At 36.7% G+C, this 27,910-nt stretch overlaps 1 protein-coding gene across 1 annotated transcript; it reads left to right on the top strand.

The window, feature by feature from the left end:
• The first annotated feature begins 1,829 nt into the window (after positions 1-1,829).
• XIRP2 (xin actin binding repeat containing 2) lies at positions 1,830-18,065 on the top strand. The gene is given in 8 exon segments (XM_054515500.1): positions 1,830-1,859; positions 2,810-2,941; positions 8,809-8,916; positions 9,189-9,255; positions 9,936-10,069; positions 16,133-16,214; positions 16,217-16,265; positions 17,198-18,065. Coding segments are annotated over 8 exon segments (1,470 nt in total).
• Positions 18,066-27,910: the final 9,845 nt, after the last annotated feature.

The following is a 27,910-nucleotide window of genomic DNA, read 5'->3' as shown; positions in this document are numbered from 1 at the left end:
TAAGTCAAAAAATTCTGTTTAAAGCTAACAAGAGAATAGTTTCTATTACCTTCACTCCCCAGGTGGTTAATAATATGTATCTATTAAAATGTTTTTTAAAATAGTCCATTAAATTCATTAGCCTCATATCAGCAAGGAATTTAAACCACATCTAACTTCATGCACATGAGTATTCCCATTGCACTTCATAAAGCAATTCACATGTTTATGACTATGCACAATCCAAAAATCCCTTGTTGAACCAAAATACCAAGAAAGATTTTTAACTCCTTAACATTCTTAACAATTACAGCAATGGCTAATAAATTTCATTCTGGTGTGTTACATAATTCAATCTGCCTTAAAAGTTAGCTGACACTTTTTGGCTGCGGTGGACTATCCCTCTGCGTTGCCAAAGTGTACTTTTGATTTTTTCATGGTTTTGGTTAGCTTGGGTTTAATGCACAGACTTATTTGAAAAACAGCGGTTTTCTCTCTTCTCATTTCTACTTTCCCTAAAAAGCTCTTTTACTTTCAGCTGATTTTCACTGACTCTTTCACTGCTGCTATTATTATTTCTTGAACTGTACAATTCTTTTGTCTACCATAACATGAAATATGCAGAATTACTGCATGGTATAGGCATAACAGCAAAGAAAATTTTCCTTTTGTAAGTTATGAGTAGGGTCAGGTAAAAATACTAAGAAACTGAGTATATTTACACTGATATCACTCTTCTATGCATGTCTGCATCTGATTTTTATTGAGGATTAGTATTACTTGTGATATTTGCTTGCTATATCCAAACCTTGAACACTTACGCCAGCTTTAGAGGGAACAGGCAGAAAGGCCAGGTGTGCCTTGGAAACCTTATGTTTGGTGGGAAATCCCTTCCCTGTCACTAGGTCCTGTGCCAGAGGAACGGACACTTGTTCAAAAGTCAATTTTTTGGTTGCATTTCTCCTACCACAGACAAGAGAGATGATCACAACATACTTCTTCCCTTTGTCTAAAAGAAGGAAAAATATCTTTAGACTAAATTTAAGGCACTTTTTGGGGTACATGGAATTCTTTTGACACAGTCAAATGAGTGCAGAAAGCAGCAGAAGAACCCCCTAGTGCTAGTAACTCAAAGCTGCTTTTTCAGGCATCCTCTGAGCTGTTGTCTCCACATGCACTGTAGCTAAATTACCAATACTTCTAGGTAAGTCTGTAACCGCTTCACACCTTGAAACAAGTTTAAAATGTAGTTAGTAATGGAGTTAATGTTCTACAAGGATTTAGTAATAAACCAACTAAAACACACCCTAATGAAAGATCAGTAAACAACTGAAATCTACAATAGACTCAGAACAGACTTTGGTAAGCAAATTAATACTATAAAGTCTAAGGCTAATTAGAACATAATATATCTAATTATAATAAACTACTTGTAGTACTCAAAATTACTTTTTACAGTATAAAATAACGCAAATATAACACTATCAAAAAATACTACACTTGTTGTTTAAAATTTATAATTTTTAATTAAAAATGCTTATTGCTTTTACCCAAGAAATTTCCCCTCCTCTGAAAAGTTTCATTGACTTAAATTTTTCTGTACTCCCTAAGCTCTAAACTGAAAATAAGATAAACGTGTTTAAAAATTGATGATACTTCTTTCTGCTACTGCTTCTATTTCAAGATTTAGAAAAATGTAGTTATTTTCCTCTTAGAAAATACCATGTCTGTTTGTACTTACAGTGGAGTCTCGCAAACTTGTAAGAGGACTATCTAAAGAGAGCACTCCCAGGGCTGATAACACACTGCTGGATTTCCAGGAGACTGTCTCCTTTAAAGAAAGAATGGCTATGTACAAGGCTGCTGTGTCCTTCGCCCATGTAAGACATCAATGGTTTCTTACCTTCCTACCTCTCCATTTGCTTTGCACAGTGACACATCCTGCATTCTTTATTTACCCAAGCTGACTGATGGACGATTATGGGGATCAAAATTTGACACCTAAATTAACAAACCTACTCAGCAAACTAATTGATGCATCAGTCTCTATCTCTGCTGAGAGAGATTTTTCATGCTATGGAGCTTTGGTCACCTGGACAATTCCCTTTAACTCATTAGGACTGGGTCTTTCTTTCACTGTTGCATGAGCTGCATTTATTAGGGCTATAGGCTTGTGATAGCCAGCAGCATCTGCATTACTAAAATTATTACTAAATAATAAAATCATATTGAAGAGCACATTAAGTTTAGACCTCCTGCTGTTCAAACTAAAGAATTTGAAATTGCTGCACTTTAAAATAGTTGCTCTATGAGAAAAAGTGTATGAATAAGTATTGTTTTGTAATAAAATTATTTAAAATTTGCATTATATAAAAGTATTTACAAAAAAATCTTTCTTCATTTTGTTTTACAACTCTCTCGAGATGTTTATCAATAGGATTAAGTATTTTACTGCAAATTTTAAAGTATTGATACCACGTAGCACAGAATGTATTTGGTTAACAGAATTTGTAAATTATTAAAATGGACCTCCTCACTACACAGTGAATTATCAGTCAGGAATAACCGAAAACTGTGTCTTCAGATCTCAGCCAGGAAAATCTTCCTCAGTTCTGCATAAACAGTAAGGGTTAAAAAGTGTGGTTTTACCATATCCTAAAATCCCAGCCAGAAGTTGCAGCTCAGATCCTTTGTATAATGAACTTGGCAAAACCAGTATTTATGATTCTCTGAGTCATTCCTGCATACTGCTTAAAAAAAAAAAAAATAGGTCATAGAAGTACGCTTTATGTGCAAATAGAAAACAACTGGTCTTACTTTATCACTCTAGAGTTCACAGAAGACCAAGTTCTGTACTGTGCCTGGTGGCCTGGCAGCAGTGAGGAAACAATTCGAGAAAGTACAAAGGATGTCTCCAAAAAAGACCTTTGTTCAGTACCAGCAACAACATAGATCTCTACAGGTAACAACAGCATTTTAATGCTATCAAATCTGGTCTGCCTTACTAGATAACTGAGGAAAAAAATATTAGTGCTTGCTTTACTGATGAGTTTTCATTATGAATAAGACAATATTTCTCTAATGTTCATACTCATAGAATTTTATATTTGAGATGTACCACAGGATTCATATATTTTTTATGCAGATGAACACTCACTATAGATTAGACTCAAGTAGACTTAGATTGAGTAAAGCAGATTATTACTATGGCAGTATTTTATACCAAAACCTGTCTATAAACTATGATTTATACATTATCATGTGTCACGGTGATATTTTCCATTTATTCCACTTGATGTTAAGTCATTTTCTTTCAAAAGGAGTTTTCTGCTTCCACTGAATTGAATCTAATAAATTTCCCTAGACAGATCAAAAATTGCACAGAAAAACCCAGACATTACATGGAAGTAGAACAAAGCAGTAACTAAGTGTTACTTCAGACAAAAGACCTTTACATTTCATTGCTTCATTAGGCTATACCATGAAAAATTGTTGTAGGACGTAACAATTTTGTACTATGTGAAATCCCCTGTAATAAAGTGCTGTACAATCTGTCCTGTACACTCTGAAAAACAGTAAATTTCTTTACCATCCCTCACTTCTTGGTGAGATTTTTAAGCAATATTGTTCTCCCAGCTTTGTAGAAAAAGACACATTAACATTTGGCCATAGGCTTCTCTTAATGTTAAGTAAGTATCATCATATCTACCACTAATCTCTCATTTCTTATCCATCAGTATCTATATCAACAATTTGTACAGACAACAAGCACAACTCCAGTTTGTAGGGAAGAAGACACAGTTTGCTGCAGGGGTATGAATGCATCTTCAAGCAAGCAGAAAAATGCCATAGTGGGACATACCCATGATGGTACATAATCTGTGCTAATAGGAAGTGCTATGTACATACTTTTCAGATGATGTGGCCCACTCTACCTGCCAGTTTTATGGGTGAAGGAATACAGAGCCCTGTACAGAAATTATGTGACTTTTCTCTAACGCAGAACTCAATAATTTAATTTCTCTGATGTCTAGATGCATTTTCCCAGGACATCCATCTCTCCACAAAGCCACTAGAATAGTTCCATTTCTCCAGTCAAGATGTGACCTCAAAGCATACTTATCCACATATTTTTCCTCTGTGGCTAGTTGAGGAGGCTCTCTCAAATCATCAGCAGAAATAGCCACACACACTGAAAAATGAAATCACTCAGACCAAATGGAACCATCTTTAAATTTAGGTTAAATAACTTACTGCAAGACCATAAAATCCCATTTCTATGTAACATAACTGCACTTTCATGGAAAATGGGATTATACACTTAAGTAGTTGAAAGATTATTCAAGGTCACTGGATCCATCCTGGGGCAAAACAGAAAACACAGTTTGAAGACAGATCTCCAGATCTGGATAAATTCAAACTATTAATCCAAGATAAAATAAGGACTGTATACAAGGATGCAATTATTTTTTTTTAAAGCAATTTTTAATTTTTTTAAAAGCAATCTAAATAGCTGGACATTCTACTACATATTCAATTATTGTATAAAGAGTTTATGACTTTTCATTCAAAATATGAAAATTTGTCAAATTTGCATGACAATATGCATATTTGTCATCAAATACGCAAATATGAACTATTCATCTTCCTGTTTTTCTCAGGCAGCAGGTATTGCTCTTAGCTCTCTACATTGTACTGGAAATTGGTTCTTTGTAATAGGTGCCATAATACCAGTAGAGCTCAATACACTCATCTCCAAAATGGTGAGCAGCAATGAAAGCTGACCACAGACTTGCCCTGTGCTCATAAACTCAACCAGAGTCTGATTAGAGACCTGGTCTGTGATCTCACCACCAGCACCATAAGCACCTTCTAGCTCAGCCACCAAGATGAGAAGAGGCCACGAGCTTTGGTGTCACACCTGAGCAGGTGCCAGCCTGGAGTGCTTTGCTACCCCAGCTCAGCCACCTGATGGCTCAGGCACAGCCTCAGTGCCCAGTGTCAGAAATGAGCCATTGCTGGCAAGTGAGCTGAACCTCCAACACAGCAAAGAGTGGAATACAGAGAAAACATCTGGCATTCACGCACCCATTCAGTACAGAATGTCAGAACTGACACGGCCATAGCTACTCCTCCTTCACTGAGGGTCATTCCAGAGGAATTTTCTAAGATGGCTACAGTAGCAATTGCCAATTTTCTAGCAACTGCAGAGAGACTGAATAATGGGACAATGTCAGTGAATGGTGAAAACCTCACAATTTTATCAAAATCTTTCATATAGTGCCCAAGACACCCTGAGTATATACATACAAATAAGCAAGGCTGACAAATCATAGGGATGAAGTGCAGATAAGTGAAGTTCTTGTATGAAACTTCTGCAAGACTCTCACAGAGCTGGTGTGCAGCGAGACTGTGCTAAAGAACATAAATAGATAAAAAAGCATTACTTTGAGGAAGAAATAAAGATTCATGCAAGAGTCATTCCATTGTCACTAACTTTGTAACTGAAGAGTCAGGATCACAATTTACTTCCACTGCTGCTTACAAGTTTGTACATACTGTTCATTCAGAACAGAAAGTTCTAAATCTGCCAATACATAAACAAAATTATGTTAGCCAACTTATGGCAGATTATATGTTGACATAATGTTATGTTGATATAATTATATGTTGTACAATAATGTACAGTTCAACTAAACACATTATGCATCAATTGTGAGATAGTAAAAGTCTCTTGTGCTTGGACGAACCTCTGAGCCATTTAATCCCCTTGAAATACATACTGACATAGAGAACTGTATACATGTTATATGCATATTTACATATAATGTAATGTACATATTCTGAGCTGAAAAACAATTCTATTTTTGAAAGAGAAAGTATGTTTCAATTGTTATTAGACCAGAAGAAAACTAAAAATATCAGCACAAAAAAAGCAAACGTTGTTCTAAATTACACAGAATTCTTATTGAAAAATGTGCCAGATTTGAATTATCAGTAACTGTTCTATCTAAATTATTGCAGTACAGAAGCACTAAAGTTGTTGTATGGGCCGCTAACATAAAACGTGTGTAGCAATTACAGCTCCCTTCAGTAACAGAATCTGAATGCCTACATAAAAAAACCACTCCTCTAAAAAAACTTACACAGACTTATTCTTGGACTTACATGTTTATTTTTAAATAGTATTGTTTTAGGCTAGAGTGCCTTATTACCCAGAGACACACCAGTACACTACAGTGCTCTGTGTTAAGCACCATGCAGATGTGCATGGGAAGGCCAGCAGCCCACACAAAGGGTGAAGGGAAACAAAAGTGAGAGACTGGAGGATAAAGAAGTCTGAAAGAAAATTTAAAAATTTTGAGAAACCATCCATGAGCAAGCAGCATGCCGACAATCATCCAGCTGACAGGGTTTTCTGAAACTTACTTATGCTATACCATAAATAAAATGTAATTGACCAATTTTATAGAATATACTACAAAGTCCATGGGATCTACAAAACATGCCACAACCATAATGGGGTAGACTAAATGAACCCTACCTACAGTAATGCTATATCTAACAGTTGGCAGTTATAGAGGAGAGATGAAACCACAGGTGGTCTAACTCGGCACTTGTTCAGAGTAATAAATGAGCAGCATTTAACATCGTGTTACAGGAATTTCAATTAGCCATTTTGACTGACACACAAAATAAGAAATCCTCCACGTCCCTCTCCCTCCCAGCATGCCCAGAGCAAGGCTGGGTAATTATATCATCAAAATCTGGCTTATAATGTTTGGGCTGGACTTTCAATGGCCATTGCTATAGCATTAAATTATTATGGTCTTTTGCAATATGGCAACTACTTCATAAGCAGTACCAAATTTACAGCAACAAAGCACTAGTGACATTCAGATTAGATTTGCTTCCTGACTACATTAAGTCATAATTATATTTCTTTTTAATGCCCCACACCATTCAAAGGACACATAATGACTACTCTGAACATATTTCATGTTTCATGAATGAGCTTTTCCAGTAATGAGAGCTTGAATTACATATCTAAAGCATGCACATTAAAACAGAAAAACATATCTTAAATGAAAAAGCATATACATGCATAAATATATTAAAACTCATATCCATATAGAATGAAAAGGCATATTAGACATACACCTCCACAACCATTAAACTGAGAATAGATGGAAAAATTTACACTTCATTCTTTCTGAACTGCCTCTTTTCAACCTGATTTGTGGTTAGCTCAGTATCCCTCACAAGTGTTATGTACACAGAACCTGCAAGTGTAAAACAGGACATCCTGTAAAAGCAGGACATGCTGTGACCTGCTCTCCTCAAGCCTCAATGAGCTCCAACAGTTCAGACAGGATTGCTTTTGACACTGGCAGTGCACTAAATCATTTACTGCAACAGCAATAAGAAAATTTATTCCACCCTTTGTTTGTACAACTTTAATTCATCTTATAGCTGAAACAGGATTTGGCAGCACAGAAGTGGAAAAGAATTCCTAAAGCCCATGGAGGGAATGCTCATTGTTTCTATGCCATAGATCTAAGAACCCTTGCTGCCCACTGCAAGGCAGGAATCACAGGCCAGGCAGTGGATGACCCCCATATTGATTCAGCAGAAGTATTAATGGAGATGCAAGCTGTGTAAGCATTCCTTAGTTTGAAGGTGGATCCCATAAATATATGCTTTCTCATGGCATGACTAAGAGAAAGAAGTAATTTCTTGCCCCACAATTAACTGAATTTCAAGTACTAATCAGGACTTGAGATGCAGGAAGCTTAGAGCTCTATGCTGCACTAGATGTACACCAGCAATCTCAGAAACACAGTACTGCCTCCATTCCTGTCCAAGTTACATTGAACACTTGGGAAACTCTTGCTGGAGGGACCAGAAGCTCCTTTCATTTGAAAGCTTATTATCAGTAGAAACTAATAGACAAGCTTCCTTCTAACAAATGAAGAAGAAAATATAATTTGACATGAGTGAAATTATTTGTTAGATGGCTCTGTGTGCATGGGAGAGGAAGCCCAGGACTGCTTAATAACATCAGTCTTTTTGATTTATTTCTTCTAATCACTAAGTCTCAAAGTACCCCATAGACACTGGTAATGATGTAACACAGGTTCAATGGCAGGCTTCAAATAAGAAAACAAATCACTGTCAGAAACTGAAGCCAAACCAAACACAGACTCAGAAATCAGTTTACACAGACATCTTGGACAATGCTTTAAACTCCTGAGGATACACTGTTTATTACACTGCAGTTGTCAGGCTTGTAGTTACAAAATATACAGTCCCTGTATATTTTACAGGATCTTTTGGTTACTTTATGGGTCATATTTTCCACAATTGCAATTCAGCATGATTTTTGCATTGGAAGAACTTAATAAAGCATATGCAGGGAGTCATCACCTCATACAGACATATTACACTTCTTTTTAAAAATTGCATTAGCATTATGTCCACTGCCAGGCAACAAGTTGGAGGCACAGCACATAAAGCCAGAACAAGTCCTCCTTGTCACCTCTGCCCCCTTCCAGTCCAATTAGGCATTTTACCTATTCATGCACCTTGCCATATCTGCTGGCCAGCGTCTTGCTGCAGTAACAAAGACCTGACATCTGTGTTATAAAAAAGCCAGTTCCAATGTTGATAAGCAATAAATTTCAAAGATAAAAACAATGGCACTCTGCTGTAAAATGGCTGCTCTTGTTACACCATTTCCATCAGAATTAATTTCTGACAGCCCTTGAGGGAAAAAAAAATCTGATTTACTATTAGCTGTTAATGTGAATTTTTTTGGTTTGTCTTGAGGAAACATCAAGTAGCAGGCACCACACAGTATCAAATAGCACCAGGGAAGCTGAGTGCAACGAAATGACCGCTAAAGAAAGTCAGACAGAAGCCTCTCAAACACAAGAGGTAACTACTGATACATACCTGCTTTGTTTCTTCCTCCTTTACCTCTTGGTACAGCAAGATCTGGATTTTCTGCTGAGAGCTTATCTCATTACATAATAATTTTTACAGGTGTTTCACTACATGTTTTTCATGTATTATTGTTTTATCATGATAATTTTTATATTTACATTGATATTTTTCATTGATGCAATATTTTAAATATGGTTTCAGAAGTATGTAAAATTCTTAGGCATTGCACTAAATCGTGAGTAAAGCGAAGGTTTTGTGCACAGGTTTCTCCTCATGAGCAAGTTATTCATGAAATGAAAATGGCTTCTACATTCACTCAGCATGACACAGGTAAGAAGTGGCATGAGAATAAATGCTCACAAATGAGCAATGGCAAATACCTTTACTCCCACAGATGTACTGTTCTTAGCATTTAAACATGAAAACACACACTGCTCCAATTCTCAGCACAGCTCATTCCTGAGCTTCAGTGGGACTTCAGAAAGGAGTCAGAATTCAGTATGAAGAGATTATGTTTGCATAAGGATGTGGTTTTAAGTATGGTCTGAGTTGCTTGAAAGAACAGGGGACTTGACAACTTGTCCGAAAATATAAGCAAACACCAGTCCTTGTACATACAAAGCTGTGGATGGGCACGGTTCAGTTAGTAGCTGACCTGAATAATCTGCAGAATATCACAGTGAAGAAGATCACACTGTTAAGACACTGCTGCTGCAGTTTAGCCCTTGAACAAGAATTCATGCATTTCATTGTCCCACACACCTCAGTCACCCTTTGGTCCTGCCACACCACTCAGGTATGGAAAAACAGTAGTTTATATTATGTCCCTTAACAATTATTGTGACATTTTCTCTACAGATTTCTCTACTGATCAAGTGACTCTCTAGTCTTCCACAAGGCTAAACACAGTTTTTCCAAGATTTAAATGTGTTATAATTCACTGATAAAATCAATTTCATAAAATGCAGGTTGGAGGAAAACCAATCTTTTTATTCTTCTTCCCATTGCAGTAATCAATTCAGCTCAGAATGAAGAGCTCCCAAAGACTGTAACACAGATTTTAAAAGAGCAGATTGAGAAGGCAGCTCAGGAGAAGGCTGTTCACTCTGACAGAGAGATCACAACATCTGCTAAAGAAGTAAAGGTCTGTATTTTTAATGAGCGATCTTTCCTTATGCAAATCAGAAGTTAAGACTCTGGTCTGCCATGCTGTCTGATTTTCTATTTTGAATAATTATGATTTAAAATGTAACTTATGGAAGTGGTGGGAATATATAAACTTCAGGAATTAAGTGCACATAATGTAACATGAAATACGTTAGAAAGCTCCATAAGTACTTACAGTATGTGACAAAAACAATTCAAGGTAAAAACTTCTGCATTTTCTCCTCTGATGAATAGTTTCCTCTTTCATTGTTTTGAATCTGTAAATATGTATAATTTGTCACCACAGACTCTCAGAAGCCTGAAAATACCACTTTCAAAAGAAATTTAAATGAACACAAGCTACAGCTAAAGTTTGTTATGCTTATAGTGCAAAGTCTGCATTTGCTGCAGTAAAATCTCCAAGACTGCTCAATCATCATTTTGCATGAATTCCACATTTATTTTCACATATATTCTATGATGCAAATATCACAGCTCTTAGCTCAAAAGATTGGTTTTATGCATTCTGAGCAATAGCTGATAGATTGTGTCTTTCCAGATCCTATTATAATCCTATTGCTTGGATGCTTGCAGAACTAGCTTTTGTGCAGAATAGAAAAATTGTTTTCTACATTACTGTGCTTAAAAAAAAAAAAAAAAGGGGAAAAAAGAAGGAAAAAAACAACCATAAACCACAGACAACCCAACACTTTTGCCCCTAAAGATGGAAAATAAGTATCAGGAAATCACATTGACTTCAACAGTTCATCTGCTACTGCTACAACTTCAGCAAGCAGACTACAGGAATTTTCTACACCAAGGAAAAAACAGGATGGAACTTCTACCTCTGCCATTATTTGCTCCTGATACATGGAAGTACAGGAAAACTTCCCAACACTTATGCAAAAGCTCCAATGGAAATATTAATGTATTTTGAGTCCACTAGACCAGCCAGCTCTCCAACAAAGTCCACTGTGTCCACAGATCTGTACCTAAAGCAATTTATGTGAACTAAGACATTTATATAGTTGTTTACACCCAATATTAAGAAAACACTTAGAAAAACATTTTCTAATATTTTATGTCATGGAACTGTGTTATCATCTTATTGCAGGGGTTCCATACTGTTTTCTCCTTAGCACAAGTCCCATACCCTCTTTGTGTTTCTCATGGGCATCTCCTCCAAACACTAACTCTTCCTTCTTCTTGCAGTAACCAACTCCAGTTCCCTTCTCAACCACCCACCCCACTCTTTCATAGCACTCTTCTTCTCATTGGTTACAGCTGTGGCCTGGTAAAGTCAGGCCTGTTCCTAAGCTTTGGTAATTGGCCCAGCTGCAACTCCTTAGGGTAAGATTACTTTCTACACTATTTCTTATATTCTATCCCCCTACGGATCTGAAATACAGAATTTGATTTTAGATATACAGCAGGTACATCTAAATGGCTTTGCCTTTATCATTCACAAGGCCAGAAAAATAATGCCCAGTGGCATGAAATCCAGAGAGGAGAGGTCCTGTCTCTAAGACAGGTCTGTGAGAACCAGCCTTTTGTTCCATTTCCATTCCATGATCCTCCAAACCCAGATGAAGCTAGAAGTACTGCAGAGAAGGAACCATTGCAGGAAGAAATGGTAAAATACTCAGCCTGAATGTTTCAGATGCAGCCGCTTGATGTGCTGCATGCACATGCCCCGGGCTCTGCAGGAACTATGGACAATGTCCTTGCATTAGGCACAGGAGGTGTTGGTGCAGGCTGATGGGTGTTTGAAATGCAGCCACCCAACTATGTGAATAAAAATCTCCAGAGAGGAACAAGTATCAGCTGAAACACGCATCTAAGAAGTTTCTAATGGTGCTTTAAAGACTCTGAGGTACATGCTGGAAACACAGAACCTGGATAAACTTCAGCAGCTCAACCCAGTTATTTCCCTTAACTTGTTGCAGACAAGGCCTGAGCTGAAAAAGAAGCTGACCTCTTCACAGAAGAATAAAGAGAAGTATAATGTGTTTTGAACCTCAGCCATAGTGTGTTACCAGAGAGAGCTTCAAAGGTGGGAGAATGAAGCTGTCCATGGATAAGACACCAAAAAGAGGCATTACACAATAACCCACCAGATGAATGCAGCCTTTACCTGTGAAAATAAAACTCCTATGTGTAATCTCAGTGGAGGAAAACATAAACAGTGCTACACACATGGCAAAAAAGCTGAAATAAAGCCTTGACACACACAGGATCCAAAGGAATTAAATTCATCTGAAACATCCACTACAAAAATCAGACAAGCAAGATCAAGGTCCCACAGGAGATGCAGCAGCTCCTGTAAATTAGAGCACAGCAGAGTTTCTGATTCTGAATTGGATGGCAACGATACCCAAGTAGTACAAAAATAAGACATATGAATTCAAATAGATAGATAGATATGAAGTCCAGAAGACTGAGAAGCTGAAGATGCAGGAATTTAGGTTTAACACTGAGAGATCTATCCTGAAGAATTACATGCAGCAAACCAAAAGATACTAAAAATAAATATTACAATTAAAATAGCATTACTGTTGTATTTGAAATACATTAACATGTTAGAAAATGTACACGGAATGCACCTCACATTTCATGTTTAAAATTAACACATCCTCTAAGCTGAAGTAAAATGTCTGTATAAAACAGCTGTAGAGACAAAATAATGCTCATGTTTTGTGCACATCCATTTTTAGTTCAGTAAAATACAAGATGTGACTTTAGACAAAGTGAACTATGTTTCAGTGGGTTTTCTGTTTCAGTAAAATTACTGAAATGGTTTAAAAACTACTATGCAATTTTCTAAAAAACCAAAGTGCTATTTCCTGCTAGGTAATTTAACCAGTTCATAAATCTCTAGTCTGAATTTAGGCAATGAAACGAGATGTCAGGGTCCTGGTTTCACATCACTAAGGAGTGAAGCCACTCTGTGTTTCTGTCAAAGAGCTGAAGCCCATTATTTGTTTCATATTGAACAAAATTTTTAACTATATGATGTGAATATATATATATTAATAATTGAATATGAAGTAAACATGGAAAATTAAGCATGACATCTTTTTATGGTGCATGTTTTACTTAAAAATTATATTAAAATAGCATTTAGATTGCAAAGTTATGCATTTGAAACATAGAAAATATTACATATGCTACTGAAAGATGAACATCAGTGTCCTCCTTTTTTGCATCTATTTTGGGCACTGAATATGGATGGAATCCTGCAGGAAGACCAGATGTTGCCATAGCTTTAGCCATTTGATAGATGAACCAAATGCTTATGCTTGAACAGCAGAGGAAACAGCAGAACAAAGCTGAACACTCCTGCACCAGAAAAACTCCTGAAGAGAGAGCTTTGCTTTGGGATTCCCAGCACTGTGCACCAAGAGAGGGGTGCTACCTCTAATCACTCTAGGAGCAGAATTAAACATGAGTAGGTTGTGAGCTTGTAAAACGAGGCACAGTCTAGCGGTGATCCAACAAAATACTTCATGTGGTGGGTTGGCTCTCACTGCCAGCTAAGTCCACACCCACTTACCCACATCCCACACTGGGCTGGGAGAACAAATCAGAAGAGCAAAACCAAGAGAGCCTGTTGGCAGAGGGAGAGGCAGGTTAACAGAGAAAGCAAAGCTGGGCCATGAGCAAAGCAAAAGAAGAATTGATGTCTATTCACTTTGGCCTCAACATGCACAACTGTGACTTGTAAAGACAAACACTCTGAATGTCCCTCTTCCTTCTCCTTTCCCTCCAAAGTTCCTATTGCTAAGTATGATGCCATATGCTGTGGAATATCCCTCCAGTCAGCTGGGGTCTGCTCTCTTGTTTGCGTGCTCTCTCAAGTTCTTGCACATCCCCAGTCTACCTGCTTGGGACTGGGTGGGAGAGCAGAGGGGGAAGAAGAAGGGACTTTGACACTGTTCAGCAACAGCTAAAACACTGTGTGTTAGCATCATCACAGATGACATCATTAGTCACCAGCACTTGAGCCCAAATTCAAAACAGCATTCATTGTATGGGCTGCTATAAAGAAAACTATCCCAGATAGTCTCAGTAAAGGCAAGTATGTTAAGAGGGAGTAGAAATACCCAGTTCCAGTAGAATAGAGAGTTTTCTAAAAGTTAACCCTCTGGATTTTCTTTTTAATCTCTTTCTATCTGGTAAATATTGATGACCTCAAATAGCAGACCAGCCTTTTCCTCACTGATTTTCTAGGACCATTCACATGTGGTGGGTTGACCTGCTTCTTCCAGCTTCTTGTCCCATTCTCCCTCCTCAACAAGATAAAGAGAAAAAATAGGATGAAGAAGCTCATGGAACAATTTAAAGACAGGGAACACCATAAGCACACTTACCAATTATTTTTATAGCCATGGGAAAAAATAATCTCCAATCAAGATAGATTCAGATTGTGAGAAACAACTCCTCCCCTCCTGCCCTCTTTTTCATGGTCTCAGCTTTACTCCTGCCTTTTCCTTGTCCCTCTCCCACCCCCAGTAGCACTGAGGGGATGGGGAATGCGGGGCTGGGGTTAGTCCATACCAGTTCCTCTCTACTGCTCCTTCCTTCTCATACCTTTACCTTGCTTCAGTGTGGGCTCTCCATATGCCACAGCTCCTTCTGGGAATACCCACCTGCTCCACTGTGGTGCTCCCCCGAGGCTGTAGTGTGGATGACTGGATGACAGCTCCTGCATGGTCCTCTCCCCAGGCTGCAGGGAAGTACCTGCTCCCGTCGTCTCCTCTACAGGATGCAGGGGCATCTCTGTTGCAGCGTCTCCTCCCCTTGTTCTTCTCTGACCTTGACGTTTTCAGGGCTGTTTCTGACCCTTTTTTCCCTCATTCCTGGCTGCACATGCAGCTTTTGCCCTCTTGGAACATGTTTTCCCAGAGACAGGAGGAGCATGGCTGAGCAGCTCTGCCAGGCACTGCATCCAGAGCTGGTTGTACCCAGCATGGGGCAGGCCCTGCTGCTCCTCACAGAGGCTGCCCCCAGCCACCAAAACTGCGCCACTGCCACACAACACACAATTCAATTTCAAGGAGATTAATATTGCCTCACTATTCAGTCCTGGAAGTTGTTTTGGGATAAATTTCCCTTAAATTCCCTTTTTGTTTTCCTCTTCTCTTGACTTGCCTTCTGAGGCACAACACTCACAATCAACTATCCAACGAAGCAAAGTAACCATTCAATGAGACCATTTTCCAGGATACATGTCACCATTTTTCCCCCTCTAATTACCTTATCTCCTTCCTCTCCTCCCTCTCCACATTCAGAATACTTGTGTACCTAAGAATATTCAGCTGAGTCCTGGTGCTCGGCTCACAAGCAGTCCATGCATATGGACTGCCCCTTTCTAGCATGCGTGCCCCTTACTGGTAGGAAACTTTCTATTCATGTTTTCTACTTTATAGAGAAATAGTTTTCTTCATAATTAAATACACTTCACAAAGATTTTATAAAGCTGTTAATATAAATGTAGCTACCTTAGTATTAAAATTCAACTGAAAAAAGTATCAGGTCTGACAACTACAATTTTAAAACACAAATAATTATGTCCATAGCATATTTGGACCATGTGAGTGAGCAGTCTGGAGGTTACCACAAAAGGAGTAACCCCTATTGTGTATTTGGCATGGCTAAGCAAAAAACCCTCATCAGAATTTCAAACATCCATCCCTACTTATTGATCTTTCATTGTACATTCAAAGCTTGTACATACATCATACTCAATTCCACTTATACTAGAAAACCTTCTATTATTCTACCACTTTTCACACAATAATTAGTTATTACAAATAAACGGAAGATATTGTACCTAGTAAAGTCCTTTCAAATGCATGGATTCATGCAAAGGGTAGGTAGTTTTTGGCTTTCCAAGTATTACTGTTAGTTGAACAAAAAGGAAACCCTACAATAAACAACTGAGATACCAGTTAATAGAAAATGGAAAATGTTCTAACAAAATATATGGACTGATACTGTTAAAATCAAATCATAACATGTGGCTTAGACTAATCTGTAACCTTTTAATATGTGGTTGTAGAAACTGCAGATTCAGGAATATGAAACATGCAAACTCTGCCAACAGAGAGTTTACCCCATGGAATGTCTTGTTGCTGATAAGCAGAATTTCACAAATCGTGTTTCCGATGTCACCACTGTGGCAGTCAGTTAAGGTAAGAGTATCTGCATGTTCACTCACACAACCCTGCTTTTGAATATAAGTACAGATGGTAAAATTATTTTCAACTGTAGGATTATTCAGCCTGTAGGATGCTGGGTTGACAGAGTGGTATCCTGAGTTCTCCTTTTCTTCTCTGCTCCTAACATCTGCACTGTGACATGGAATGAGTCCTCTAAATTTCTTATAGACATTTCTCATAGAACTGTTCAGTCCCAGAGCCTTCCAAATTCTTCCCCATAATACTTCCTATGGACCATTGCTGACCTTCAGGGTAGCATGAAACAGAGGCAGTACACACAGGAATTCAGGTGTAATTTAAGATTTGCAGTAATCTTAAATTACAAAAAAAGTAATCTGCAAAACACCAAATTTTCTCTTTAATTTTCCTCATTCATAAAATGAATTATGATGATTCTCTGCATTAGCAAATCAGTCTGTAGCCTTCATATAAAATGTAGAATTTATGGCCCTATCTGACTGCAAAGACCCAACAATTTTGATATTAACACACTCTGGGTTATTTACACACATTTCCTTTACTTCATTTGGGAGAAGAATCCAAATATAAATCAAACACAAATTTCTATAATTTGCACAAAGACTAAATTCTGCTGCTACTTTGTAGAAAAACTGAGGATTTGGACGTTGACAAGATGAAGAAAAATGGTCCAAAAAGCCCAGAAGTGCTGTGGAACATTTCTATTTGAAACATATTCTGTGCAACAACCAAATGAGTTTATGTTCTTTCTTAAATCACCAAGCATGACTCTTCTCCTTCATTTTGACTTTGAAATTGTATGGAAATTCACAAGTAAAGATTTAAGATACTTTTTTTTTGGCGGGGGGAGAGGGGGTAGAAAGGGAGATGTGTATGGTAATTTATTATATGTAAAAGCATAAAACAAATTTTCTTCCATTTGGCAGCTTGGGAAATTATGCATCTCTCCATGGAAAAATATATTGTAAACCCCATTTTAAGCAACTTTTCAAATCAAAAGGAAATTATGATGAAGGTTTTGGACACAAGCAGCATAAGGATTTATGGAATTCTAAGGATCAACTTAGTTCAATTAACAAAACTCAAGCTGCAGAAACAAATCCCATTAACAGCATACCTGTTGATCCTAAACCAATTACAGAAGTTGATAAAGGCTTGTACGCAGGTACTGATGGTGCTCGTCCTGATATTTTGGATAATAATTTGAAAACCACAGAAAGAGGTAAATTAAAAATGACATGGCCTCCTTCAACAGATGATGCAACATCTAAGAAAACATTCTCTATTGAAGAATCAGCTAAAGTAAATAAGTCAAAGTGGCCCCCAGAAGGTTTTGCTCAAGAAGATTCTAGTTTATATACAAATAAATCTCTGGGCAACAAAAAGGAATCTCAGAAAAATCCCACTGTGATGGAGCAAAATAAAAAAACCACCACAAATTCACAACAAAATCAACATTCATCCACTCTGCCTGAAAAAGAGTGTACCAATACCGGTAAAGTAAAGAAAAATGAAGCAGGCAATAATGGAAAGGATGAGGAAGCTGGAAATGTGCAAGATAAGGTGAATAAACTAGAAGCATCAGAGAATAGGGAGCAAAGTGGAAAGGATATTAATGAGGGTGATAATGTAATTGTGGGTAGTACTGGGAGGAAGCAAGAGAAACAAATTAATGAAACCGGTAATTCAGAAGTTGTACAGGTTACTAACATTGATGATGTAACAGTACAAAAGAATCACAAAGAATGCAACTTGAATAACAACAATAATAATTATCCCACTTTCTCACGATAGAAATATTTGTACACAGAAAACAACTCTCTCAGCTGTGTCTACCCCAAAGACAGCATTAAGCCATGCTATTTGCACTGGATCAAAACATGCCTTTGGAAAGCTGGACAGTCAGTCTGGAAATGAAGAAATATATGAGATATATGAACCTCCTGAGAGCTATTCTAGTGATTCTGTACTTGCACAGGATGAACAGAACTCAAAAGATGAAGATGCTGTTACTTCTAAGAGTCATGCTCAATTCAATAACAATGCCACGTGTCAGAAGTCTCGTAGGAGCAGCACATTCAGTTTGAAGAAGGCAACTAACACAACATTGTCTGTTGATACCCAGTTGTTATGCACTGGAGAAGAATCCGAATATGACAAAAAAGACAAAAAGCTAAATACTATTTTATCTGACACTCTGAAGAAACCTTTTCTTAAAAAAGACAATCTGGTTTTAAACTGTGGTCTAATAGACTCTGCAGATGTAAGTAAAAAATCCTGCAGTCCATATTCAAAAGAACATGGAAATTATGATACAGAACTGAATTATATTAACGCTTGTCAAGAAAGTGAAATAATCCAATTGGCAAAGACTGACACAAATACAAACTTAGATTTACTGAGCTCAAGACATATGGCTGTTTCATCATTCCAAGGCAAGAAAGTCGAGTTCAAATGGCTCACTGCAAATGAAAAAATTAAAAAAATAGATTTTATGATGAAAATTAATAAAACATCCAAGTGGTCAGCTACGTCTGTCACTCATTACAAAGTATGTCATAAATAGGTATTTCTTCAGTCTACTTATCTTAGTCTTTCATGAAGAATTTAATATCCAGAGATTGTAATACCCAGACTTTATTCAGTTAGTTTATATTTAAGACAATGAAGATGTAGATTTTTTTTTTCCATCTGTAATTATAAAACACCCCTTGTTTTTCTATGTTTCTGAACATTGCAAGGAATATTTTATTACACTGTCCTGGAGAAACATAATCCATTTCAGTATTTATTATTTGTAACAACTTCAGATGTGAAGCACTCAGTGTGCACAAAGGAAGAAAAATACTTTTATTGTTTTTTCTAATGTATTATTACTTTAACTGAACTGTTGCTCCATGACATATTATGTACACTGGTTGTGTTAGCACATGCTAGAAAATCTGGGGTTTGGTTGAGATTTTGGGGAGTTAATCTTTTTTGTTTCCGTTTTTGCAGTATAATGTAATACTTAGTTTGAAATGGATCATTATTGAATAGTAACCACAGCTGGTTGGTGAATAGCACTGTTTTGTCATATTCCTAGAGCTGCTACTAAGTTATACTGAGTAACAGGGGAGAAAAAAGTGTGTAAATTTAAACATTGATAAAACGAAACATCCTAAATAGAACTGAAACAGGGTTTGGGGACACTGGGCAATGAAGGCTAGTGGTTGTTTCAGTAATTAATTCAAAGTCATTTTAGCTGAAGCAGCTCTCCAGTGTCATACTTAAACCTGTACAAACTTAGGCAGATCTAGTAGCTTTTCTTTAAAACCTATGCTTAGGGATTAACATTTCCTCACTTAACACTATTCCATCCTGTATGAACCAGCAACATATCATTTAACTGTTGACAATGCATAATAAAAAAGCACTTTACAAAAAATATTCTGTGATTTTTTTAAGATTAATTTATATATACTATTTTCCTTAAATTGTTTGTGAAATTCTTCATGCAATGACAAGTTTAAACCAAAGTGTCAGAGAGAAAAGGAATCATAATCAAAATACATTTTTCAAAATAATTCCTGAAGGACTCAGCAGAGACAGGCATTTGAAATAATTTACAGGAAATACAAGCTGATGTTAAAACATTTAAGAAAGTGTGCCTCAGACTTCTAGAACAAAACATTATCTGTACTACAACTCATTGCCCAAAGCAACAGGGCTGTGGGTAAGTGGGAAATCCACATGACTCCTCTACACCTACACAGAAACAACCATAAACTATATACACACATCAGAAAGCTATGAATAGCATTTTTTCCACAAGCATATTTAATAGTATATTGCTCCAAAGTATTCTCAGTAAATGCAGATATAGAAGATCTCTTTAAATTAATGTTACCGGAAGAACAGCCTTTTGCACAAGACACTCCAATACCACTGTATTTGAGAACTTTATTTAAAAGCATTAGCCTACAGCTGCTTTTCAACACCTTAGAATCATTTCAGCAAGATTTCTCTCTCTCTTTTATTGCTCCCCCCATTTGAGTGTAACCATCATAATTTGTTTTTTAAAAGCCAAGAGATTACTACATAGCACTAAATGATTTTGCTCTCTTTTATGAGTAAATAACAAACTAAAAATAACATCAACAAAATTCCTGCTAAGACAACAACAAAAAAAACCCAGAAAATGCATGCCATAAGAAAATTAAAGGAATTTGACTGGCATATTTAGACTTCTACATGAATTAAAATGTTAAATCTCCCCCATTTCTCAAATTTTTTTATTAGACAGAAGACTGGTTTCGGCTGTATTAGTTAGGAAAGAGGAATTATCTTGAAGGTGAAATGGTGGTGTTTATGTGCACATGTGTAGGTGTGATCCTATGCAAGTTAATGATTCAGGAAAAATCTAACATGGCTGCAATATTTGTACCTGAAGTACAATCCTATGCCATTTGTCATCCTCTGCATATTTTGATGAATTTAACCTTGTATATACTACAACCTAGAGAAGTGACAGATGTCAATTATGATAATAAAAATTCACACCAAGAAATCAGCACCTCTGAAACTATCTTTGGAAACTATAGACCTTTCAGCTTCCCCTAAGCAAAATCAAAAATGAGTCAAAGAAAAAGTGTGTTCCTTACGTCCAGCTAGATATGACTAAAAGGCTTTGTTGAAATAGTATAAAAGAGCAAGACTAAACAGAAATTTTTACTCCCAGAGAGAATATTATGTAAAGTCAACTTACATAAAAGACATACCATATGGGGTAAATCTCTTTGGAAATTCCATGACTGAAATTCTGTTTAGTATGGGACAGATACAGAAGTGCAGAGCCTTCCTCTAGTGGATTCACCAGCTTTGCATTCTCTTCTCTTACTGAGTGGCTTTTTTACTTCTGCCAGTAGTGAGGATGAATGTTTATTGCAGAATTATTTATTTGAAGCACAAGCCCTATTATATTGTTTGGGGATTCTTATACAAATTATAAAGATGACATGCTCTAAACATGTTCTAGAAAACTAACAGCCATAGGTAATAAAATATTGTAGAAAAATGTAAATAACCTAAAAAAAAAAATTAAGTAGGAGAGCTCTTCAGAACTTCAGCCAAAAGCTCAGTGCAGAAATAATCAGAAATGAGATAAGGTTTGAACTCACTGAGTCTTAAACTCCTTTCCTTCCAAGGCAAAATGATCAGAGATGTCACCCTGATGTATACACACACATTGGCACTGCAGAAGTCAGACTGTGGAGAGAATGCATATAGTAGCTGAAAGTGAGATTGAGATAAAGTGTGTAGAAAGTAGCAACCTTATATGTTCTCTGTAAATGAAATACTAAGTAAATAGTAACTCCTTAGCTGCTAAAAATCTTCATACATTTTAGAGAACCCATACAGATTTACTGCAGCCAAGGAGCTGGTCTATATTGGTTTGGGAAGAACTAGTGTCCATTAGAGTTGTATTTCTGTGAGGGGAAGTTGCTATTCCAAGTTTAAGTATGATCAAGTTATCCTCTAGGCTAAGTTTTGCTACCTGAGTTTAAATAACCAGCCATCAGTCTGTAAAAGTCTCATCTGTGAGAAGCTTGATGGCTCCTGGGAAGAATTCTGGTACTAAACCTCCTATTCTCTCAGCAGGATAGCTTCCTCTGGCTACTCCTAAGTTTCATCCCATGGACAGGATATTTACCCTAAGAAAGGACCTTACAGTCATGGAGGGCAGAGCTGATCCATTTCCAGCACAGCTGCAGCCAAGCACTGTTCAACAGCAAAGCTGCACTGATGAGTAGCAGTAAAATGAAACTTTCCCACATCATTATTTAGTACAGGAGACTAGCAGTCTGAGCAGTATATTTTCACTGCCTGTTATTGGCTAGTGAAGATGTTCTACAGCTTTTAGAACACAGCAGGGTTTGTGTATTCTTCAATACTGAAAAGCACCAATTAGAGAGATTAAAGAGCCTGATTTAATGGCTGGGCCAGCACTGAATTTTAGAGAGCTTCTAAATTTGCAGTCCATTTGCAACTTCATTCACATAACTGGCACAAAAACTTACTTAGATTTACTTAAATTGTTTTTATAGGTGCAGCATATCAACTAATTCTTTTGAAGCCTTTGTAGAGTCAGGCATCCTCAAAACTCTTTCAAGAGACCTAAGTAACATTTTGGCTGTACAGCTGAAGTGGACTCCCCTAAGTGAAGTACTTGCTGAAGAAAAGGCTGGATTAGTTGGAAAAGTGTAAATGCCTAGTCTGTCTTCTGTTGAGCACTTATCTCCTTCATACATATCAACAGGCAGACCTACACTAGTTATCTTAAATGACACAGTGCTCAGGGTACACAACTGATCTATGCTATGGATCTGCCTCGTTCTAACACAATATGTCTTGAAATATCCCTCCCATAAATAATTATAGTTCAGGCCTTATTTTCAAAGCGCAGGATAATCATCAGAATTACTTATAAAAGATTTGGGTTGCTTCGGTCAAGTATACCTCCAACTGGTAGGTCTAATTGCAAAAACATTAACTACCCTGGGTACACTCACAAAAACAGGAAAACATGAAGACAAAAACAGAGATTAAAGCCTTTGGTTCTTTGCATGCTTTCTTCCATTAAGAGGAAACTAAGTTAAATCCTTTGGGTAAATTTTATTGCCTTTCACAAACATTTCACCTTGTACGTGGGTTACATTTGATGATTTTGACATGAAAAGCATTTTTAAATGTTTTAAAGAGAGGATCTGCATTAAATTTGGCTTAGAAACATAATTAGATTGACCTCACTTTTGGGCTTTCTAAAACAGTAAATTACAATTCAGCCATGAAAGATCTGAATTTTTCAGTATAGTCCTTAAACAAAAAATAAGACAGCTCTGTAATGTACTACTTTGGGAAAAGAAGAGAAAAATTGCTGTTCCTCATTGCTACCTCACCTCCCTTCTCCTAAGGCAGGGTATGAGAGAGAAAGAGTAGAGTCTTCTAAAATTCTTAAAAAGAATAAGGTCTATTAAAAACAAAATTGATTTTTAATCTGGCTGTACATCATCATTTTACTACAAAGAGACATGAAAAATCTACTACACCTTTCAGCAGGTGATTTGCAAAATCCCATAATCTGTTTAAATAACAAAAAAACTAGGAAAACTTCAGAGTAACACACCCATTTTACCTTTTGGCTCTTGCCACTGCAGCCATCACTATCAGTATCCATATAAAATTACTCTTAGACTGACGAAATGGTACAGATGCTGACAAGGAATAATGTCCTGTCACAACAAATACCTATGAAGGAGCCATTCCTTCCCCACAGAAACTGAATATTCCAAATCAAAAAGCAGGATGGTTTTCCACTAAACCTTACTAGGGAAAAAAAAAATTCTTGATCAAGAAGTCATCTCTCAACAAAAATAGAGATGAATTTTCAATGAATGAGATGAAATAGTTAAAATAGGGGGAATGAAGGTGCAGCTGTACCAAGAGGGGATGGAACACTAAACAAAGTACTTCAATATATGGCTTGGTAAATTAGATTGTCACCCTAATTGTAATACTGGTGCACATATCATAATAAAAATAAAAAACAATCTATTTGAAATATCCTCTTACCACTTATAATATGCCTCCAGTTTCTCTCTGCAATCACAGTTAAGATCTCTACAGGACATTAGATGAAAGGGAAGAAATAGATAGCTATAAAGTCAGCTTGTGCAGATGGACACAGAAAAAAATTCTGCCGTTCCAATCTTAAGAGCTTTTGTACAGCTTTTCATAAAACAATATTAGAGTGGAAATAGTACATAAACAGTGTCATATACTGTTCTAAACAGTGTTTAGAATCTCTTTATTATCTCCTATAAACTGCTTTTCTGCTTTGGTAGGACAGTACTGCTATACAGATTGGGTCTGGGTGGCCTTGACTGAGAAAACCATTTTGCCAGCAGTGGTTCTTCTGTGCCCAGAGAGAAGGAAAGGAAAAGTTGCATTACCAGGCACTGGCAGCTATCCGTGCCAACAGCATGCCATAAAACAGCAACAGCATGGACTCAGCTTCTTGGGCCAGAATAGGAAGCCTAAACCTTTTCTTTTTTTAAAAAAAAACCATTAAGACAACAACCAAGAATACCTTTCTATGTTTCTGAAGGCATCATGATACAAACATTTGGCTAATAACGTATGGCAAACTATATCTGAAAATACTAATGTTATAAACTGACATACTGCGGAGTGCAGCATTATCCTAATTTTTTCTTTTTAGAGAAAGCATATGTGCACTATAGGAAGGAAAGGAAAATGAGGGAAAAATATAAGGCTAATTTACCTTATTTTTAAGTATCTCTAAAAACCCAGCTTTATAAACTTCTTCCAAATAGCTTCCAACCAATTAGGTGGGGTTTGGATTAAGTGTCCAGACATTTATGCTCTGTGACATTTCAAGACTACTGCAGCACTCCAGAAAACAAACCATTTTCTTTAACCAGCTACAAATTTCATCATCACCTACAAGAGACAGAAGTGACAGCATTGCTTTTTTGACATGAAGACCCAGATACAGAGAGAAGATGGTTAACAAATGAAATTCTGCACTTCCTGTACCTTTACTGAGTTTGTTCAAACATATTATATTTACTAATACCCACTATATTACTGATTCATTCATTACTGACCTTAATTTCTAAACATTAATCATAATTCACAGGGTCAGGAAATAAGGTCAGACAACTTTAATTTTACCATTGTCCAATATCTGAGTGCTTGAATTTGAAACTTTAATGTTCCTTTAATATATCAGCTGAAGACATACTTACATATGTGCCACATACAGTTCAAGTGATTGAGTTCTGGAAATTCAAAATCTGGATCAACTTGAAAGTTATGAAAACTGTAAAAGACCAGCATCAAGGTATCGTGCTTTATGGATTTCTAGACTTTTAAAATGTTAGGGGTAATTCCTCCCCATTTTCAAGTCTTTGAATGATAAAAAATAAATCATAGAATTTTCAAGAACTTTCTAGAATGATTCTTCTTTAACATACATTGAATGATTCGGTGAAGCAGAAAAAAATCCCCACCTACACCTGTCTGGGGTGGTTTCTGTAAATTACACACTCTTACTCAAGCTAAGCTGTAATGTTAAAGTCTGTATTATTCTATCCTACACAGGCAGGTATGTACTTTAATTGTGGGAAAATGTAATGCCATTCTAGTAATGGTTTTGCATACTTGCCATTTAAAAAATGCAGCTTTTGATTGCTGATAATTTTGTCTCATTATCCATTTGGGGAGAAGCTTTCTGCACAGAGGAAAGGACAGACAGACTGATTTACTTTTAAAGCTTTACCAAAAGGCTTTTTCCATTTCCAGGAAAAATACCTGGTAAGAGCATAGATTTTTTTTTTCCATTCTAAAAAAATATCTTTCAGCTGAAAAAATTTAAATCAATCTTTTGCCTCAACTTTGATCTGGTTCTCTTCTGGCCATATTTGCAATATAGCTTTCCATTTCATCACATCACATTATTTTTTTATGGTACAAATCATGTCCTCTTGATATACAGCCAGGAGAATATTTTTGTTAGGACTTCTTTCTGAATTGGTGCGGCAGCTAGAAGATGAATTGGAGATTGTAATCAATAAAGCCTGAGGTAATATTTTAAATAATTCAATAAATCAAAATATTAAATAATTGTGCAAGTAGCAGGATTCATCCCTTCTATGCTCTGAACAAAGTAAGAGTCCCAAGAAAAACACTGTGCAATCACAAAATTCAAGACTATAAAGATAGCTTTTGAGTTCAGGCATTCACATTTTCAAACTTAATGATCTTTTAATGTGATACATGAGTATCACGTCTGTAAGCATATAAAAATATAGATACTCATGTATACATAAGTAGAAGCACAAGCAATCAGCAAATTACTGTAACACCAGCTGTGTATATATAGAACTAGGGAGCTCAGAGCCACTAAACTGCTTCATAATGAGGTGGCTTAGCTGCTTTCCCCCTCCCTCTTTTTCTGTCATATATTCTGTGCTTCCTTTGGTTGCTCTTCTACTATCATTAGAACCTCTTTGGGACTGAGACTTTAGACAAATTTTTTCTTCCAGATTATAAGAAAAAGCACACAGCCAAATATTCCTGATGTAGTTCTTTTATCTCTGAATAAATTTTGGTACCAATATCCTCAGTCCCTTAGTGGGTAGACATCTTTATCTATGAGGAGGCCACTCCAGCAACAGAAACGTGTGAGTAATTTTTCTTAAAATGCTCTTCAATGAAAATAAGGGTAACAGAAACTCTTCTGTGTGTCAATCATAAAATAGTCCCAGTGATAACAATTCCAAGCTTTGCAGTGTTAGCACCAGGGAACATAACTCCAGTATTCTGGTAGCTGTGTACTTCAAGAAAATGGAAATTAAGGACCAGTCACATTCCACTACTGGTTGCATCCTCTTGCTGATAAGCAAGCAGACGACATAGAACCAAGCTCTCTGGTTTACAAGTAGCAATTGCCAAATCATCCTCCAAGAGGATGAAAAATTGAAAAAAAAGGAAATTGCATGCAAAATTATAAAATAAGTGAAAACATTAATCATAATTAAACAGAACCACATTGATTTTTGCCAGCTGGATTCAGCCACTGACTGTGATGGGAAGGCTCTTCTCTCTTGGTTAACCCTCCTGAGAGCTGGATTAATTCTTTATAATTAATTTCTTAGGTAATAGTGCAAATATTTGTCAAAACAGTTGATCCACCACAAAATTAAATATGGGTTGGGGAACAATAAAAACTCTTAATTTATTTAAAACAAAGATAAAAAATACTCAAACTGACTGAATCAATGAAGGGGGAAAAAAACGTTCTTTATATGAACTGGTCACTCATGCAAGGCAGAATTACTTGGATCTGAAAAATGGTTCACCACCCATCCTTTCCTCTACTCAAAAAGCCTATCTTACATCACTGTTCAAGGCAGTTGCAATTAAATATATATTTATAAACTCTTAAAATACTTTTAAGTATATTCATTACATTCACAGTGACATTGCTCTGAAGGACGCTATATAAATGGAAGCTGTGCTTGCAAGTGATCACTGCAGATAAACAAATATCTTGAAGGACTCTCTGCACACAAAGGAAGTTGCCTTGCTTTGTTTAGGGGAGATTAGCTCCCTCCAGCTGACATAATACACGGGAGATAACAAAAGGAAACACTTTGCCATGCAGTGTGAAATCAAATCCCAATGCACCTTCAGGGGAGTGCATGAGGGGGCAAGTTTATGGGGGCAAGAACCCTTTGTCTCCTTACTTGTCTGTACAGTGCCTAGCACATAACTGTGATTTGCATCTCACAGCATACATCTACATGATATTAACAAAAGGGTTACCAAATGAGGCTGAATAATGCTAGCAAATTGTAACACTGTTAAAAATAAATAATCAAATATTCCTCCCCTGGATCTACAGAAGGAATGCTGCATCCATGCACCAGTTAAGTATTCAAACCCTATGAGAAGGGAGGAGGGAAATAATGTTTACCTCTAAGAGGTCATTTTACAGTTTAATGTAAAAGATCTGCCAATTATAGTACGCTTACAGTACACTCCAGTACAACAGTACTGTTCTCCTAAAACCT

Source organism: Molothrus ater, chromosome 7 (genome assembly GCF_012460135.2).
Source record: "Molothrus ater isolate BHLD 08-10-18 breed brown headed cowbird chromosome 7, BPBGC_Mater_1.1, whole genome shotgun sequence".
NCBI lineage: Eukaryota > Metazoa > Chordata > Aves > Passeriformes > Icteridae > Molothrus > Molothrus ater.
The sequence above is the reverse complement of the archived record's forward strand: the minus strand, read 5'-3'. Positions and strand labels throughout refer to the sequence as shown.